The sequence below is a fragment of the Phaseolus vulgaris genome, chromosome 5 (genome assembly GCF_051622355.1).
Source record: "Phaseolus vulgaris cultivar YP4 chromosome 5, ASM5162235v1, whole genome shotgun sequence".
NCBI lineage: Eukaryota > Viridiplantae > Streptophyta > Magnoliopsida > Fabales > Fabaceae > Phaseolus > Phaseolus vulgaris.
Window position 1 is genome coordinate 30777244 of NC_143502.1, and position 20970 is coordinate 30798213.

General features: G+C 34.9%; 1 protein-coding gene across 1 annotated transcript; it reads left to right on the plus strand.

The window, feature by feature from the left end:
• The first annotated feature begins 2963 nt into the window (after positions 1 to 2963).
• On the plus strand, positions 2964 to 15256 carry LOC137834261 (homeobox-leucine zipper protein PROTODERMAL FACTOR 2). The gene is made up of 8 exons (XM_090302689.1): positions 2964 to 3026; positions 3466 to 3981; positions 7240 to 7338; positions 13389 to 13589; positions 13682 to 13853; positions 13950 to 14206; positions 14390 to 14485; positions 14583 to 15256. The coding sequence occupies exons 1-8, from the start codon at positions 2964 to 2966 to the stop codon at positions 14958 to 14960; spliced, it is 1782 nt and encodes a 593-aa protein (XP_090158815.1). The 3' UTR covers positions 14961 to 15256.
• Positions 15257 to 20970: the final 5714 nt, after the last annotated feature.

The following is a 20970-nucleotide window of genomic DNA, read 5'->3' on the forward strand; positions in this document are numbered from 1 at the left end:
TCAACTCGCTTGCTTACACATTCCTTAACCCATTTTCTTTCACTTATGTTTCTTACAGCATTAAAATCACCACACAAACACCATACTAGATCTTGAGAGGCCGATTTGACATTGGAAAAATCCAACCGTAGAGTCTTCTTACCACTCAGTGAGCATGGAGAGTACACATTGGCCACGACACATCTAGATGATGATTTCAGGTGCTGTCCAGAGATAGCAATAAAGCCTTTCCCCATCACGTGACTTTCGTAGCTGAAGGATTCTGTATTCCACAAGGACAAAAGACTACCACTACCATTATCACCTTTATTATAAATCCAGCCAACTTTGTTATCCCCCCAAAGGGTGAAGCATCTAGCATCCGAAAGCTCACTTGTTTTCGTTTCTTGCAGACACACAAATTCCGCTTCCTCGCGCCCTATTTTGTGCCTCAAGTACCTAGCTTTGGTTCCTCCCCCCAAGCCTCTTATGTTTAGATTGACAATTATCATAAGAGACCATCTTTTTTACCCTCCTACGCATTCTTCATTATCTCTAGGTCTCTCTCTCTTCCAAACAAATATATTCTTTGACTACCTCCTGCTCATCCCTGCGGCATGTAATCCCTGCTTGTCTGCGAATATCCCATAGCTTGGACGGTTCCACTAGCAATTCTAAATCCCTCCATCGCACATTACAATTAACAATATCCCCGTCTGATATGATTGTTGACGACGTACCTTGTATATGGGAAGAGGTATTTCCAGCCTGTGGCAAACGTGAACTCAACCTTATTGATCTCGTCGGTTGTGAATTGAATACTCCCAACTCCACTAGATTTTTGGTTTTACAGCGGCGTGGGAGGGTTTTCGGTGCACTTTCCCCGGTCATTTCGTTGTCTTCCGCGTAAGGTATAACTCCAGAACTTGTGCAAGGAGCCCCTTCTTCTAATAATATTTCACGACCTTCAAAATGACTACGACAATACTGCTGGCCTTCTTCCTTCCAGCCCTTCTTCACTATGTTTGGCTCACTCGCCGAACCAGGGGATGCAGATATGTTTGACTCGTTTGCAGCGTTCTCCTACGAACCACGTGTCAACTCATAGCTTGCTTCATGGGTCTTTCCTTCGTCTAACTCCAGCCCGGGCCCCATTTGATTTGGTCCATACCCGAAACCATCTTCACCCGTTAATACCTGCCCATCATCTAATTGGGCCTCCATCTTCCCTTCTTGGCCCAACTCCACTTTGGTTCCCATCTGACAAAGACTACCTTCGACGACTTTCTCTTTTTTCGCCAAACCTGCGAAAGTGGTAAGGCTATTAAGAGTAACCCCATCTACTTTGTCATCTTGGTTGTCAAAAACAGATCCTGCAAATACATTCTACCTCTCCTTTCCTTCATTGGTGTATGAATTTTCACCTTTCCACTGACTTGTTCTGTTTTCTGAGGAAGAAGCCCCAAAACTGGCCTTTGACATCTGTACCGTCCAATCCCCACCTACCTCCTCTCTTCCTCCCACTGCCTTTCCCTTTGACCAGAGTTCCTCCCCGTCCCAATGATTATTCTCCTCCTCTCCACTATTCTCGGAGAAGGAGGATTCTTCCACGTACGTTTCAGAGGACGATACACTATCTAAAGAATCACTGGTGTAGAGGTGGCCATTGCAACAATCAACAGTGGACACTGGATGTCCTCTTCAAGGAGGATAACATATGTCCAGTAATCCTCATCTTTTTCACCAACCTTACATACCGATGATTCTCGATACAAACTTGTAGTCGAGCAAATTCCAGGTTATCCCACATCAACGTAGATTTATCGATTGACATCAACTTCGCTGCTTCCGCAATCACTCTTCTGAAGCATTCTTCATTCCAAAGGGAGATAGGAAGGCCATAACACTTCACCCATACTACTTTTTGGCTCGCTACTACCATTTTCGTCCAAATCTTTAAACTAACAAACAAACTATCGAACCAAACTCTGTTTAGCTTTATCAACTCCTCCATATTCTCCCATTCTCTTGGTGTTAGGAGGGCTAGGTCTTACTCTTATCATGTTCATGCCCCATTTTACAAATTCTTCACTCAGCTTATCAAAGTCCAGCCCATCAACATATTGACCTACTACACTTTTTTTCATCCACGGCAGGGACTGCTGAAGAATCTTAGAATCTTGACCCTTCCATTCCCCTCTTGCATGACCTTTAACAACATCAACAAAGGTTTTATTCCCCTTTTTTTCCACCCAGTCAGTCCTCCTTACCTTACTTGAGAGCATTCCCCTCCGCTTCCTCCACCTTGTTCTTCCCACGGTCCATCGTCCTCACCTTGTCCACGCTCCTATCCTCCTTCCTCTCCAGTTTGGCGACAATACTTTGGGATATTCACATAGAGCTTTCTATTCCCTACATATATTTGGTCAAGCTCCCTCTCCAGATTTCCAGCATTTCTTACTTCAAAAAATCGCACAAACCCAAATCTTCTGCCCCACTTGTTTAGCCTACATGAAATGAAGACTTCTTTCACCCTTGCCCATTTTTGGAAGATTTTGAGTATGTCCATCTCACCATAATCATTTGGGAAGTTGGAGAAGAAGAACGTTGTATAATCAAAGGAGCTGGGATGTATTCTACAGACAAAATCACGACGACCGTGACCCTGAGGGATGTGTGTTCTCATCCTTGATTGCTAATTTTAAAACTTTAAGAGATGAATTGCGGGATGGGTTTCTGTGGAATAAATGGAACCGTTTTCTAAAGTTTTATTCCAGTATCAGGAGATATTTCAAATGTTGTTAACAATCCATACTTTTGAGTCTCAATCCTAGTATTGGTGATCAAGTTCCCTTGGTTTTCTCTTGTCACATCTCAAATGTAAGTGATTTTTGTATGAAGTAGGGTTTTATTATGAAGATACTTTTTTTTTTTGCGGTAACATTATATAATTTATAATATAGCAACAATTACAGGTTATCACCATGGATGAGGAAGGAATGCCTGATTCTCAGATAGTAGTTAAGGATCTCGAAGTGAATTATGAGGTAAATTAATTTTGAAATTTATACAATCTTCATCCAATTTGCAATGTTTGAGGTTACCCTAAAAGTAATCATTTTCTTCAAATCTCTGAATCAGGAGGAGGTAAGAATTTGAATTTAACAAAATTCCTATAATAAACTGATTTAGTTGTTTATGAGAAACAAGGATGTGCATGTATTTGCTAAAAAACACTTATCTTGATATACAGTCCATAGTTCTTATTCTCTTATCAAGGCAATCAATTACCTTTTCTTTTCTAAAGTTTTTTTCCATCTTTTTTTTCCTCCGGTAGATGCTGAATAGCCTGTGATGAAAAGTTGGGTTATTTTTATTTGGTAACAGACTTTATGACTATAGATTGTATATCAGAACTTCATGAATTGATGAAGATTTGTCAATTGTTTTAACAACTCACCGCTAATGCTTTCTTTATGTTCTCAGAATGATATCTTACAAAACAATAATGGGTGTGGATCATGGGCATTGGCTTCTCAACAATTTGTAGATGCTAATGATACTATATTGGATACAAGTTCTAAAGAGGTGTTAATGAGTATAGATCGAGCCAGTGACCTTCTTTTAGGATTTTCAATATACACTGAGCCAATAAGAACTGGAATCATTGAGCATGCATTTTGTGGCATGGATGAGTTGTCAAAGATAGGCATTGCAGGGCACCCTTTATGGCAGCGGGAGACAAACAATGGGTGTGAGATTCTAAATAATATTGAATATTTGAGGCAATTTGGTGAGGTTGATACCACCCTAAGGGAGATTGTTAAGTTGATGGAGGTTGGAGAGTCTCAAAATTTACCAAGCTTTGACACACATCAAACTGAGCTTCCAACATCAACTGTAACTCCCACTGTAACTCCACATACACAAACTGAAGGTTCAAGAGATATAGCATATATCAACATGGCCCCAATATGCATTGTTGAATTGCTCATGGATGTGGTGAGTTATTTTTTTCATCCTTTTCCTTCTTCATGCATACACTTCCTAATTTGATTTGGCTTATTTCTCAATTGATAAAATGGTATAGGCATATGCACTCACAAGTTTAACGACGTATAAGAAATTGTTTTTTCATAATACTTAAAAATAATATTGTTTTTTCATATTAGTGACTTTTGTTGAAACCTCACATAAAAGAGATTTTGTTTATTATTTTTTCTTAGATTCTTATTTCTTGTTTTTCTAATTATGGTTTTTCACCCTTCCCAAATGTTAGAATCATTTGAATTTCAAGTTGTTACAGAAAAAAAAAAAACAAACCTCTTAAATAAACTCATTTGCTTGTTGCATTGTGTTTTATGCTCTTTTTGCTTCATAACATGTCCTTGCTTGATTTTGGATATTGTTGATCCTCTTCCCAATTGATTATCTTTTTCGTATGGTTGAGTTATACCTGCACAAGCTTAGGAGTATGAATTCTATCTAGAATGTTTAAGTATGATATTGGTTTAATAAATATTACCGCATATATACAAATTCTCATCCACTGAATTAAGGAACAAAAATATGCAGATATTATTTAAAACATTAATATAACATTTCATAGGCTTTAATTTGTGTCATTCAGCCAATTTTGTTTTATTATGTCCTGCAAATTCCTGATATCACATGAAATTTGTTCTGCCCATTACATTGTTGTGCTGCCATGGATATCCAGACTGTATGAGTACCTATAATATTTAAAATTAATTTAATGTTTTCACACACATTCAATAGAGATAAATTTGATTAATTTATCCATCCCACTTTTCAAAATATATTATGGTAAAATCAATCTATTTTTTTTTATCAGTAATAAACAAGTTAAATAAAAAAAAAACACTTTTAGAAGTATGTCAACCCTTGTAGAAAACCTAAAAAAAAAAGAACAGAAAAATATATGGAGGACTACAACCTATTTAAAGTTAACTAAAACCACTTTGAGGCCTTCAACACTACAACATGCAACTATCCTTTGGATCATCCTTTGACAAAAACAAATTGCAAATATTCTAGTCCAATTAAGTCTACTTTTTTGGAACTCAACCATTGCAATATTATAAAACTGTACTGTTTGAGCATCATATGACTATGCTCTTCCTGCTTGTTGTTGCAGAGATTGTTCTGCATTGACACCAACTTCTTCCTCCAATATTTCCCCAACTTTCTTAAATTAATATCCAAACCCCATATTTAGATTTAAGAATCATGTTCGACCTACCTTGATTTTTTTGTAGTTAATATACACTTCCATCTGCACAACCTAAAGCTTTATTAAACAATTTTAAATCTTTTATGCTTAAGAGTCCTAGGTTTCTAAACAAACATGTATTTTTCAGTTTACCCAAGCAACTTTTTTTCCCTTTTGCTCCCTAGTTCCAGCCCCCACAAACTCTCTTTATATTATAATATCCTTCTACCCAACTTGGTATTTGAAGGACACATTGAGGACAACTTTTATGAGTACTAGACTTCTCCAAATGATAAATGTTTCCTTTTCAGTTAATAAATATCTTACTAATATTTTGTATAACATAATCCTAAAGATGACTTTTTCTTACATTAACCCCTATGATTGACCCATTAACAATATGCTCATTTGTTTACCGGATTATTGCATGTTTATCCTAAGAAGTCTCACTACAAGAAAATCATGAAATAGAAACCAATTTTTAGAGACCAAAATAATTAGTTGCAATAGTAACTAAATTAGAGACCATTTTGGAAACTAAAAAAAAAAATTGGTTTCTAAATTAGTTTCTATTATTTTCTATTAATGTTAAATAGTTTCTAAATTGGTCTCTAATTAGCAACCAAGGTTTTAGAGACTAAATTTAGAAACTAAATAATGGTAGATAAAACCTTTGTTGCTAATTAGATACCAATTTAGAAACTATTTAACCATAATAGAAAATAATAGAAACTAATTTAGAAACCAATTTTTGTTTTAGTTTCTAAAATGGTCTCTAATTTAGTTACTATTGTAACTAATTATTTTGGTTTCTAAAAATTGGTTTCTATTTGATGATTTTCTTGTAATGTCTTATCAACTCTTATCCCTCCTAAATTGATTTTAATAAAGTAATTGGTAACTAATTCAAAGCATCTTAAAGTTACTTTTAAGTGATTTTTAAATTCAAAATATTGAGGACAGTTTCTTCCTCCATTTCCATAATTTCTTTTGGCACCCTAAGTTAAACGAAAATATCATTTTATCCTTAAAAAATACATTTCAGATTGTAGAATCTAAAATGTATTTCAAGATCTAGAAATACCTTCCGAATTCTATCATTTGATTTTTTTTTTATTTATTTACACATTTCAGATTGTAAAATCCATAAAGTATATTTAAAAATATCTTTCGAATTCTACAATTCATGTGTAAATTAACCGAAAACACCTTTCAAATTTTATAATCTATAATATTTTTTTTTTAAAGAAACACATTTTGGTTTATAGAATCCATAAGTTATTTTTTATATCTTCTAAATTCTATAATTTGGAGTTTTTTCAAATCACCAATTCCAAAATAAAAAACATCAGTAGAATAAAAAGTATTTTTGATATTTTAATATATATGTGGTGCAAGAAGAAACTATGGAGACGCAGAAAGAACCAACCTATTTTGAATATGAGCTTATTTTAAAAAATTATCAAAAGCCAAGCAATGATTATTCGTTTTTCTTAATAGGAAGGTCCGGATACTTTACTCAATTTAGGATTTTTCTATGAAAATTTATCTACTAATTAATATTATTTACATCTTAATCCAACCCATAGTTCATATTTATATCTTCAGTTTTAATAACAACAAAAAAATCAACATTAAAACATAGTTACAATCGGAGAGTCAAATCCAAACTATAAATATGTTAAAGATAAGAAAATGTAAAGTGTCACTAATTTATTTATTTTTGTTGAAAATGTACAATTGTTGTAAAAAATAAAAATAACATTAGAAATCACATACTTTTGTTAGTAGATACAAATTTTGGGTAAAAGTCTCATTATAAATGATAAGTTGTACCAAATAGTAGTGAATAAAGACTAAAGGGTCCATAATAGATCTATGGTAAATGAGTGGTTATATGCATGAGTTGAAGTACCAGATGCATAATATTTTATTTTTCTCAAAATACAGTGTTTGTATAAAGCCATTTGATCATTTATGTCTCATTTGCTGATATATTTGGGCTCTTTTTGTTGGATGTTAACCAGAATCAATGGTCTGAAGTGTTTTACAATATTGTCTCCAAAGCAACGATCGTAGGAACTTTGGTAGGAACGGAGGGAAGCTATGATAACAAATTGCACGTGGTAAGTTCAGAATGCTACCCTTTCTTTTAAAGTTAGAAATTAAAAGTCTATCATGGAAGAAGTATACTGTTCTTATCAAAAAAGAATAATATTATTTTTTTATTTCAATTATGAAGTCTTGAATCTATAAATACATGAGTATGATGATTATTTCATGAAATATAGGGAGTTCATTTTAAAGAAATATAGAATTGTTTCTAAATACATAATATAAGTATTAATAACATGACACAATTATAATAAAGAATAAAATTTTGTAGGATAAATATAAAACTTTATAAAATGCATTATAAACAACATGATTTTGACACTCTTATCCTCAAGATGCAATTCAATTATTTGGTGAGTAAGTCTGCAAGTTGATTCTGAGTGGACACATGGATGCAAATCAAGTTACCGTGTAGCTTTTTCCTGATAAAATGTTTATATCCATCTCTATGTTTAGTTCTATCATCTTGTATTGGGTTATGGCTACACTAATCGTAAATTTATTATCACAATATAATCTCATAAGTCATTTTAATTTTTGGTTTTCCAATATAATTTTCAACCACATAAGTTCGTATATTCCTTGAGTCATTGCTTGAATTCTGCTTCAACACTCAATTTAGCTATTACCTTATATCTTTTGCTCTTCAATTTAGCTATTATAAGTTTCACATGGACACACAAAAATAACCTTTCCTCCTAAGATTCTCATTTATAGGAAGTTTGTCATGAAAGATCTTCGAAATGAGAAATGCTTTAAAAGACACCAACTCCTAACCAATCTAACATTGAAGTTTCATTATAGAACTTATTCTCAAACTCCGTAAGCATCAGATTTGCAAATCTCAGAATACAATCAACAATTTTTTTTTACAAAGAATAAATAAATTAAAATTGATACTTGAAGAGTGTTCCAACCCTTATACAATAACCAACCAACTCACAAAGTTCATAGAATCCAAAACAATGATTACAATTATGAACATAACAAATATTTGGATTGTTATGCTTGCTGCATAATTATGCAACATAAACTGCATAATTCCCTTTTGACAGCATACCTGCAAAAAAGATAATGGCAAACGAAAGCACTGCCTTGATTGTCTTTCCTCAAAAAACAGAACACTAGTCTGACATTCTTCATTCCAATGCTTGTCCGTGTGCTTAGCGGTTTTAGTCCCTTGTCAAAGACTTCTTCCATGCAGAATAAGGCATCAGTCAGAAATGCATAATTATGCAGAGAGCCACATTGTTCCCTACACAAAATTTCAGCTTTCTCCAAAGGTCAAGAGCTGAAAACAATTCCGTGTGCAACACCGAACATACAAAACTAGTATACTTTCTCCCATCCATTTGGTATCCGTTTGGTAACCGTTTTCTTGGTGCTTGTTGACCCTTGTAACATCATCACCAATGCTCCCTAATTGCTGCATAATTATATTAAACTATACAGCAACTACATAAGCCCCTTTCACAGATGGTTCTGCATCAACTACATAAAAAAACAGCCTTTTTCCTGCTGCCTATTATACTACCCTAGATCCCCTTCTAATTAGCTACACATACATTCTGCCAAATAGATTCCCACGGTTGAGCCTGCATTACCTACATAAAGAACCCCTTCACTTCTGCACTCCTTAAACCTTTCCATAAGCACTTGACAACAACATGATGATAGAGAACAAGAACATGATGATAGAGAACAACTACCTATTCTATACTAAAACTAAGTCCTAAGGTACACTCTGAGATATTAAAACTAGGATTTACTATAAAACTTCTTTTTTCCCTTCATTCAGAGAAACCATGTCACCTAAATAGGTGAGTTTGGACTGTCTATTGGGTCTGTCCTAACAATACTATCCGCCCCATAAAACATTTTATCCTCAAAGTGGAGTCTTGAGTCAGTTGGACTGTTGGAGAGTAATTGGGTTGCGGTTGGACCGTTTGAGTAATTGGAGACCAGGAACATATTTTGTTAGCAGAGATCCATGAACCTAAAGAATATTATCAATAGATAAAAACAAAAAAAGATTAATAGAACAAGACCATGTGATGAGACCTTACATCCATTGGTCATGGTAATAGAAATAGAAGGTAAATAACCCATATTAGACAAGAAAGAGAAAGAATATTTGTTATCAGAAATGTGATTTATGGCACCTGAGTCTAGAGTCCAGCGGCCAAAGGAAGTATGACTGAGGTCAGCAAAAAATGTACCTATATGTGCAACAAAAAGAGTGAAACTAGAGATCCTCATACCATATAAGAAATGAATTGAAAATAACATGGAGGTATCAAATGAAGGAGTACTAGACGAAGTAGAACCCACAATAGACATTTGTGACAAAGTAGTTTGAAATTAATAGATGAAAATAAAAGAGAAAAAACCATAAAAATTAAACGGACTTGATCAACAAAACAAGACCAGATCCAAAACGAGAATGACAAGACAATCCCTTAATGAAAAAAAAAAACATATCGATTTATCCTTAATGAAAATAGTTAGTTTGGCAAAACTTAAAGTAATGTGCACCGATTGACAAAAGATGTCACTAAACTTAAATTGTTTTAAAACATTTCATAAGAAAATGTCAATCCAGGATGCGATATGTCCTATTAATGTCAATTTTAAGAGCCAGGTGCCAAAAAAACACGCTTGTTAAGTATGTTCACAAAAATGGTCTCAATAGCAATCAACGCTGGTCTCAACCGAAACTTTAGTGATAATTTTGAACTGGAAAATAGCTAAAGCTATATATCTATATTTATTAATGTTTCCAAGTCCTTCCTTTATGGGAATTAAAATACATATTATAGTTTGGTTAGGAAGAAGCCAATTTGTGACGAAGAAAGGAAAAATTGATTGGAAAATATCGACATGAATAATATCTGAATATGTTTGATAAAAGAAACCCTTAAACCAATTGGTATCAGACATTTTGCATTACACATCGTCCTACCATTTGCAGAGACATGAAACACTAAACATAACCAAACAAAGTTCCATACTTAAATAACACCTGCTGCCCTTTCCTGGCTGCAGTTAGCCTTGCATTCTGCCATGTCTCACAACTAAACAATAAGTTGTTCATAGTTTCTTCCCTTCACCCACAAACGGTACAAAGTATATAATCTATCAATATTCTCTTATTTCTCAGATTATCTTTTGTTGCAAATTTAAAATTACCCTTCACTTCCTAAAACAGAGCCTTCAAAGTTGGTTTCTTTTTCGCTGAAAAATTAGGCCTTTTGATTATTTAGTGGAACGTGCATTCTGGGTATGCTTGATCCCAAAATGTGATGTACATGTTTCCCAAGCTACCTAATGCCATAGTGAAAGAGTATAGTGCTTCCTTAAGATTCAAGTACACACATGGAGGTCAGTAGATTCCCTAGATATGTGCTGGTTCACCACGATTTCTTAAGAGGACACAGTCCTTAGTGTAAAGCATATGAGAGGAAGATAGTGTGCAAAGAATGTAAGTGTAGCCGAATCAAGCGCTCAGAATTTGAGTGTTCTGTGTTCAATGATTTTGCTGAAGAAAACATTCTCTGGGCTATATGAGGCCCAATGTACATGAATACTCTATGTGTACAGGGTCTCAAATACATTTTCCAAATGGAAATGAAGAGTCAACGTAGTCCAGTTTGTTGTTCGTGTCGCAATGCCAGAAATGTTCACACCATACATTAGAGATATAATTTGGAGAAGTCTTTCGGGAGCGAAACGGATGAGCTAACCCCGGAAGTCAGAATTGACGAATCGGAGGTTAACATGATACATAAAGCTGATACTCTACATGATGGCGAGGCAGAGGAGTTAGTGGAGGATGGAAGAGGAGATTCACAGCCAAAATTGAAAGATAAAACATTAAGTATAGAAGTTGTATCAGAAAATGGTGAATGTCCACTCATGAAAATCATTGGCACATGAAGAAATTAGATCCAGAGTCTTTTAACCGTGGTGGAATGCTTAGCAAGAGGGGAACGAAGCAAATTACGCACAAAAAAAACTGCAACATTCAATAAAGGAAATTGTGTCCAAGGGTGAGTAACATTTTTAGTTAAGGTCATTCACATGCTAAGTAATTCTTTTCCTGATAATGATATTAAAAATTGTAATAGGCTCTTATTATTAGATATTGACCTCTTGAGGCAAGTAGAATATGAAAAACAGGGGTAGTATTTTAAATATGGAAGAGAGAGATAGAACAATGAAACAAAGAACAGAAGAAGGAAATCGTAAAGGTAGTAAATGAAGATTGTGAGCATAAATATAAAGGTCTAGGAGTCCGATAAAATGGAGTTACATAAAGAGATTTTTTTATAAAGGAGGGGTTGGAATAGCCAAAACGACACATCCAAAAGTAGATTAGTAGAGTTCTAGTGTCACATGAGTGGTTAAATTTGTGGTCATGAAGCAAATAATATGTACTAGATAGAACAATTTCTAATCATTGTAAAATTGTGTTAAAGTTGAATTTAGCTTAGTGAGGACATACACAATTTTGATATATGGAAGTCAAATAACGAATATGAGGAGTTTTTCAAGCTAAAAGTGAATAGTCACAAGATAAGAGGTAAGACGATGCTTATTTTAAAGAGAAATTAAAGAGGCTGTGAAAAAATCTAAAAGATTGGAATAGGGAGGTGTTTGGAGACATACACCAAGATAAACACAAAATCATGAAAGAGATTAGTGAAATGGAAAAAAAATTGGAAGAGGAGGAAAGGTTCAAGAGAAAATAATTCATTGAAGATTTGATCAAAATGAGTTTTAAACAGGAAGCTCTACATAGAGAACAATCAGGACAAGATGGGTAAAATCAGGGGATATGAATACATGTTACTTTCATAGGTTGTTAAAGTGGAGGAGAGTTAAAAAAGCAATAAATGGTGTTAAAATGGGTAGCAATTGGTGTGAGGAACCTACAAGGGTAAAAAATAGATAAAATCTTTCTTCACTAATAGGTTTAGGCTAGATCCAACTTTAGGCAATAAACTGGATGATGTTGAAAGTGGACAATAAACTTTAGGCAATTAATCGCTTGGTCAAGTGGATAATATATGCAAATTTAAGGAAGAAGGAGGGTTAGGTATCAAGAATCTAAATAAAGTATGGTGTTGTGTATGGGTAGCTATTATTTAAAGTATTTGAGTGCAGAAAAACAACATAATCTTTAGGATCGATAAGGTTGATGTCCAGGAGATTTTTAATTTAACCCAAATAAGTGTATGGACTTGGATTACAAAGGAAAGTTTTTCTACTCGAATTAGTGTTGAACCCAATTATATCAATTAAGTTGATGAGGTAATATTCTAGAAAGATGGCAAAGAAAACTGCAGCTGTGATGAATTCTGGATTCCAAAGTTTGGTGAGGCCATTGATGCTAAAAGATGTTGTCAATGAGGGTTAACAGCTTAAGACTATGAAAGTAAATCAATTTCATTGATGCAAAATAGGACATAGGTAGTTAGTACAGATAAGGAAGCTTATTTCAGACCTCAAAAGAGATGAGATGGAAGGTCAATCTTTTGAATATTGTTTGCAGCAGTCTTGCTAACATATGCAAGATAAAAAAGAAACAAGTAACTTTTCTTGTGAATATGTATGTAAGGGGATGTTTCTGTTCTCCCAAAGGTATCATCATACAGGACAATTGATACACTCTATCACATAAATCACAAAAAATGGAGAGAATGTTTACTTTTTCTTAAAATTACACATCAAACAGTTGACTCCGATCACTTCATCATAACTGCCGTGTAAGTTCTTCCTATAACGGTAGCTATGTTGAACACATTAGAAAGTCTTGGTCTTTTACATTTTATATGCATCTGAAATTACCAATCTTACCCAAGTCACACATTTTTGTATTGCAGAATGCATAGATCAAATTAAACATGTTATATGATTTACATCTAAACTAAATTTAATTTTAATAGTATCAGTTTTTTTCATCCAAACCATAAATTTATTGAAGGTTTTCATTAGAATTTCCCAAAAAAAATGCGAATGTTGTTCTCATTTGGATGTATACTCTCTCTCCTTTTCACAGATGAGCACAGAACTTCATTTGCCTGCGCCTGTTTTATTGACTAGGGAGTGTTATTTTGGAAGGTACAGCAAGCAGTTATCTTATAGCACATGGGGAGTCGTAGATGTATCATTGGAGAAATTTCTTCCTTCCCCAACGACCAATTTTCTGAAAAGACCATCGGGATGCTTAATTACTGGAATGCCTAATGGATACTCTAAGGTGGATTCAACATCATCAAGTTAACCATTTTTTTGTGTGCTTTCATTTTGGAAAGCCATAGGCACTGGTTTTACTTTGTTTTTCATTTTTAGGTTATATGGGTGGAGCATGTAGAAGCAGAAGATAGTCATGTGGACCAGTATTTCCGGTCCCTATTCACCTCCACTGTAGCTTTTGGCGCAACCCGTTGGACTAATTCCTTAGTTCGATATGGTGAATGGTTACAAAGTCTATTCGCAACATCATTGGTTGCTGATGAAGGAGGTATATGCAAGCTTGTTGTTATTTGTTCTAATATATATAGTATGTTTTCCATTAAACTTGCTTGTTTCTTTTGATATATATCAACAGTTCTTATAGCCCAAACTGGGAGGACTAGTTTGCTGAAACTGGCAGATAGAATGATGAAAACATTTTGTAGAAATATGAGTTCTACCGCAGACAATCCATGGACTCAAATGGCTTATTCCCCATACGTCAGAATCATGGTGAAGAATAACATGGATGAACCTGGAAAGCCTCCAGGTACATCAGTGGTTTTCACTACTTCTGTTTGGCTCGATGTCTCCCCAAATCGACTGTTCAACTTCCTTCGGCATGAGAATTCCAGAACTAAGGTTTTGCTCCATAATCTCTTTCAACCATTTTAAATATTATAAATTATGGTGGCTGCCCGCGGCGGCTTCAGCAACGGGAAAGTGGTGGGTTGGTGACTGGAAAGTTATCATAAGAATATCTTCATTATCATAAGAGAAAGTTAACATCTTAATAACTTTTTTCATTTTGTTGAATAAATGCAGTGGGATTCGCTTTCACGTAGACATACTATTCGAGAATTCGCATCGATGCTGAAGGGCCAAAATCCAGGAAATCGTGTTTCCCTGATGAGAGCAAACGTAAGCAAGCATCATTAAATGTCATCTTTCATTTTTCATTAATCTCTTGAAACTAAACCGAAAACCTAAAGAACCCTTTTATTTGCAATGTTGTTAGAATTCAGAGGGGAAGCTTGTAATCTGTTTTGTGCAAGAGAGTTACACAGACTCAACAGGTTCGTACGTGGTGTATGCTCCACTAGACAAGGCAGCTGTGGCAGGTCTTATACACGGATCCAACCCTGACAAAGTGATGATCCTGCCATCAGGGTTTAGCATTCTTCCTGAAAGGTTGGAGGGAGATGAAGATAGAAGCACTCGAAGTCTTCTAACTATTGCCTTCCACATAGTTGAAAGTTGCACTACTAGGCCATATATCGCTCCTGAATCAGTCGAAACCATATACAAAGTCATTTCAGATACTGTTACCTCTATAACCGACTCAGTGCTCTATCATAATCATCGCAACAATTGTATGGATGATTCAAATTTCTAGTTACTTCCTATTGCTTTGGAGCTTTGCCTTGGATGTCAGGAAATATAATTATTCTTGTGTTTTCGCTCTTTCACTGCACAAGAACACGTACAGGTATAGGAAAATGATACAATGACAACCTTATTCCAGTATACAACTCTTTTTCTTTACCTAAAATTTCAACTTTTTGTATGAAATGACAAAAATATCCTTTTTTATATCATAAATGAAGAGTTGTATAGTGGAGCAAGTTGTCCATATATCATTGCTCTTTTCATTTTTAGGTTATTTTCCTGTGAGATGAATTATTTATTATAGGTTATTCAGTAGGCAAATAACGGTTCATTTTTTTTTAATACCCTTAGAAGATTGTTTTAGCTTCTGTTACTCTAGGGAGATGGGACCTATAATTTCTTTTTACGTTTCCTAATTTCTTGGATTAAGGTAACTATTGGTTGAATAATATAACGTCCGTTTCAGAAACTTCTTTTTTCCAGTTTAACTAAATTTAAGCTGCTTGCAGATCTGCTTCAACTAGAATCTTGAGGAACATTTGTTCTTGAATAGTCAAACCTATCCAGATCAGGAGAAAAAAAATGGTTCTTTGATTTTATTTTCTAGTTTTTATTTCAGAGTGATGATAGATTCTGTCCCAAATTATAATTGGAAAAATAATATTTTTTTCTCAAATAGAACAATTTTAAAATAACCATGATATATTATTGATAATCCATTTTTTTCTACACATTTTTCTTTTAAAATTACATTGATTAAATCACAATTATAAATCTCTGTCTTTTAAATGTGTTATTGGCAAAAGTAACATTTCTTTTGTTTTACATGTTTGACAAGAACTCACAAAGACGAGAGTTGTAGGTTTTGGATGACTTGAGGGATGAAACATTCGTTTCAATTGCCTTTGGATATTTTCATAGATTTCATTAAGAGGGGACTCAATAATGTCTTTGAAATGATAAACGGGGATTACAGCTTAAACCATTGTTCCATATTTTGTTAATGGCATGGGATAAGACATTGTTTTAAGGTCACTCTACACCATCAAAGGTTGGATTTACCTCAACCTTTCGTTTTGCAAACTGCCATCCTTTATCAAATGTCACTTTTTTTTATCAATCCGGATGGATAGTGCCTAGGCCTCTAGATTATAAGACATCTTTTTCCAAAAGGGAAAATAATTAATTGATATAATACGTCTTTTTCTAACCATAAGACACTTTTCCTTTTCCCCATAGGTCAAAAAACCATAATTCTTTTCTTAAACAAACATACACAGCAACAACAAAATTGGATGCGGAGTACTCAAATTTTGGTTACCCCACAAAAGTCGGTTCTTTTAACAGTACGGGACAAATTTTCTTTATTATCACTAAAATGAAGTCGTTTTTCAAACTACTACGAGATTGAGAAAGTTGTTCTAACATAACACAAAATTATTGTAAAGAAATTACATTAATGTTTTAAGATTTTATTGTAACAAAAACAAGGTGACACAGAAATTGTATTTTATTTTTATTTTCTTACAATAAAATTATGTTATCACATAACATATTAAAAGCAACTCTATTTTGTTAAAAAGAAAAAAAAAAGATGACCCTATTAAAAAACCCACAAAAGTCTCCACACATAGACCAATGACTTATCTCTGCTACGAATAATTGTTTTAATTTTATACTCCTAAAACGGCACGCAAATTACTTATCTCATTTTTCTCTATTCATAAAAAAATTAACACATGAATTAAAAGTAGCTTTTACTTCTATATATTCTTTCTAATAAAAATTTATCGTTAGTTACTTTTGTAAATATATATGAATTACTTTACAGTGAAATCACTGATTTAAATAGGTTTTGGATTGGATTGTCACAATTAAAAGTAGTTCGCGACAGAAATTATAAACATAAGCGGAGTCCAACTTGTTAAGAAGCTCCTCACTTTTATGTGATTTTCTCTCACTTCTTTTCCAAACTCATTTTTCACATTTCTCCATATATAAACTTTCACTAGGGCAAAAACGCTAGTTTACGATAACTAATATATTGCATTTCACTCTCAAATAGTATCCATCAAAACATAGTAACATTTTTAAATTAAATCAGGTAAATAAATGGTGATTCCTCTTACAACTGCTTTCTATTTAAATCACAGAAGGAATAGACGATTATTGCGGGGTCTAACTGTCGTCTATCATTGTATAATATATAGTGGTTTTCATAAAATCGTTGTATATTGGGATGCATTTAGAGATAGACGACGATTTTACCCTACAACTGCCGTCTATAGCCCTGTTATTACCCTAATTAAGCCCGCGCTACTTACCCTTTTGTTCTCTACGAGTCCATTTCTTTTTTGCGCTCTCTCCATTTCATTTCAACTCTCTTCATTTACTGCCTTTGTAAGTTCTTCCATTGCTTATTCTTCTGCTTTCGTTCTCTGTTTATTCTTCCCCCACCCTCCACCCTCATTGCTCATTCTTCCATTGACATTGTTTTAGGTTCTTGTGTGCTTTCTTCACCACTGTTCTTGTTCGTTTCTCTGCTTATTGATTCCACCACCGCGCTCCGCTTTTGAGCTGCCCTCCACATTGTCGTCGTTGCCCTCCACCGCTGTCGTTGCCATCACCACCGTCGCTTGAGATTGGTATTACAGTAAATGAAGATGAATATTCCTTGTCTGATGTGATGCTTTAATGTAGCGTACGTAATCGCACGTAATCGTAATGAAGAAAGAGAGGTTTTGATGAATCCTAATTGTAGAGAAAAATAAATATAAAAGAAACTTTTATTCACTTGTATATTAGAGAGTAAAATACATGGTGTATATATAAGAAAAAGATTAAGACCTAGCTGAAACAAAAAATGAAAGTTGGGCCAAACAAACAAAGCCCAATAATTTAAAATAGAAAATAAATATATTAACACCCCCCCTCAAACTGGGGAGTAGATATTTGTCAGGCCCAGCTTGGATTTTAGAGTAGAGAATTGTGCGGAAGCAAGGGGTTTGGTGAATATGTCAGTAACTTGCATTGCAGAAGTAATGAGCAGTAGTTTGAGGAGACCAGAGTTAAGTTTTTCACGAACTATGTGACAATCAATTTCGATGTGCTTGGTTCGTTCATGAAAAACTTGATTGGAAGCTATTTGAAGGGTAGATTTGTTGTCACAGTACAGGGTTGCAGGCTGGGAGAGAGGAAGATGTAAATCCTGAAGGAGGTAAGACAACCATTGTAACTCACATGTGGTGGTGGCAAGGACTCTATACTCGGCTTCAGAGGGGCTGCGGGAGATAGTTGGCTGCTTCTTTGATTTCCATGATATTAGGGAGTCTCCTAAGTAGATGGAATATCCAGTGACAGATTTGCGTGTGGTAGGACATGTTGCCCAGTCAGAGTCACTAAAACCACAGAGGTGAAGTGAACTAGTATGAGAAAAATATAGTCCTTCACCAGGGGTGCCCTTGAGGTAACGCAAAAGACGTGAGACAGCTTGCTGATGATGAGTTGCGGGTGCAGATATGAATTGGCTTAAATTGTGGACAGCGAAGGCGATGTCTGGTCGCGTGTTGGTTAAGTAAATTAGACGTCCAAGGAGTCTTCTGTATTGGGAAGTGGCATCAGCATCGAGAGGTGAGCCTTGGTCGAGAGAGAGACGGGAGGTGTGAGTCATAGGAGTGGCCACAGGTGCAGAGTCAAGCATGCCAGTTTCTTGAAGGAGATCAAGAGTATACTTCCGTTGACTTAAATGAAGACCAGTACTGTTGTGAGCAATTTCCAGTCCCAAAACGTAGGTGAGATTACCTAAATTTTTTATCTTGAAGTGATGGTGAAGGGATGCAGTAATTGTATTGATTTCCTCCATGTCATCACCAGTTAAGACCAAGTCATCAACATAAACAAGAATAACAGTGAGTTTATCATTATTATATTTAAGAAAAAGAGAGTGATCAACAACAAAAATAAAGTAATTATTTGATAAAAGAAAAGTAGAAAGTTTGGCGTACCATTGGCGACCAGCTTGACGAAGGCCATACAAAGACCGTTGAAGCTTGCAAACATGCTGGGGAGAAGGAAGAGAGAGGCCAGGTGGGGGGGTCATGTATACCTCTTCATGGAGATCACCATGAAGAAATGCATTATTGACATCAAGTTGTTTTAAAATCCAATTTTTGGTAGTGGCAATAGCAAAGAGAAGGCGGAGGGTAGTGAGTTTAGCAACAGGTGCAAAAATGTCTAAGAAATCAAGTCCTTCAAGTTGGGTGAACCCTTTGGCAACAACTCTAGCTTTCTGGCACTCAACAGTGCCATCAGAATGGTATTTGATTTTATATACCCATTTACAACCAATAGTTTTCTTTCCTGGAGGGAGAGGGGTAAGTTGCCAAGTATTGTTAGCAGCAAGAGCTTGAAGCTCATCTTGCATGGCAGATTGCCAAGAAGCATGTTTGGAGGCTTCGTTATATGTCTGAGGTTCAGGATGAGAATTGATAGAGGAAATAACATTTCTAAAATTGGAAGATAAGGAATTGTAAGACAAATAATTATGAATAGGATATCTACTACTTACAGTGTTGGTTGCAGTGTGGAAATTTGCAAGATAGGCAGGTTGTCGGTGAGGACGAGCTGATCTTCTTGGAAATTGGGGTGAGATGCTTCCTGGAGATGCAGGCGGTGATAATTCTGATGGAGGTGCAATGTTGAATGCAGGAGTAGAGGCACTATTTGTTGGAAGATCATAGGATAATGAGGCTGGTGGAGGGACAGTATTAGGTGCAGGAGTAGAGGCACATGGCTCGACAGGAGGTGCAGTATCAGAAAAAAAATCAAAAGCAGAATTATATGCATTAGAAATAGGGAGAGATAAAGTGTTAGGGTCCTTAGGCAAGCCACTGTCCAATTTATATGGAAAGTGGTTTTCATGAAAGATTACATGTCTTGATATCTCTATGCTATGAAACTTTAAATTTAAGATAATATAACCTTTTGTATTTTGCGGGAAGCCAAGAAAAATACCTTTGATAGATCTATCATCTAATTTTTTCCTATGTGCAGTAATGGTACTAGCATAACAGAGACAACCAAACACTTTTAGAAAGGAAATGTCATATGGTTTTCCAAACAACTTTTCATGAGGAGTGATGTTATTAAGTAATGGAGTAGGAATAACATTTATTAAGAAAACAACATGATTTACCGCAAATTCCCAAAAAATAGGATGAAGATTTGCTTGAAAAAGTAAAGCCCGGGTTACATTTAGTATGTGTGGATGTTTACGTTCTACAATGCCATTTTGTTGTGGTGTTTCAACACAAGATTTTTTATGTATAATTCCCTTTGAAGCATAAAAATTTGACATAGCAAACTCAACACCATTGTCAGTACGAATTGTTTTGATATTAGTTTTGAAATGATTTTGAACGAAAACAGTGAAGTTAATGATGTGCTGACACACTTCAGATTTGTTATGCAGCAGAATAACCCAAGTATAACGCGAGTAATCATCAACAATAGTCAAGAAATAACGAAAACCTTGCATAGAAATTATGGAACATGGTCCCCAAATATCAAAGTGTACAAGATAAAAAATAGCAGAGGTAACAGTATTACTTAAAGTGAAATGACGTTTTCTCTGTTTTGCACGACTACAAGTGTCACATACATGATGAGTATCAACAGTAATAAAAGAGTATTGTTTGCTTAAGACATGTAATCTTTCATGTGAAGGGTGTCCTAGTCTATAATGCCATAGTGTTTTGTCTGTGATATTACAATTAATAAAAGGAGCAAAACAATGCGGTTTAGAACGACTAGAAGCAGGCAAGGTAGTGACAAGGTACAAGCCAGCGGTGGCTTTAACTGTACCAATCCTCTCTTGGGTGATATTGTCTTGTATAATGCAGTGAGTTGAAGTGCATTTAAGTTGGTGTGTGAGTTTAGAAACAAATATTAAGTTTAATTGAAAATGAGGCACGTATAACACATCAGACAAATAAAACTTATCAGAAAAACGTACTAAA

Excerpts from the sequence above, each read along its gene's own strand:
- LOC137834261 (XM_090302689.1), top strand. The coding sequence starts at position 2,964 with ATGGATGAGGAAGGAATGCCTGATTCTCAGATAGTAGTTAAGGATCTC. Across the intron at positions 3,027-3,465 it reads ATCTCGAAGTGAATTATGAG|AATGATATCTTACAAAACAA; the intron begins GTAAATTAATTT and ends TTATGTTCTCAG. Across the intron at positions 14,207-14,389 it reads ATGAGAATTCCAGAACTAAG|TGGGATTCGCTTTCACGTAG; the intron begins GTTTTGCTCCAT and ends GAATAAATGCAG.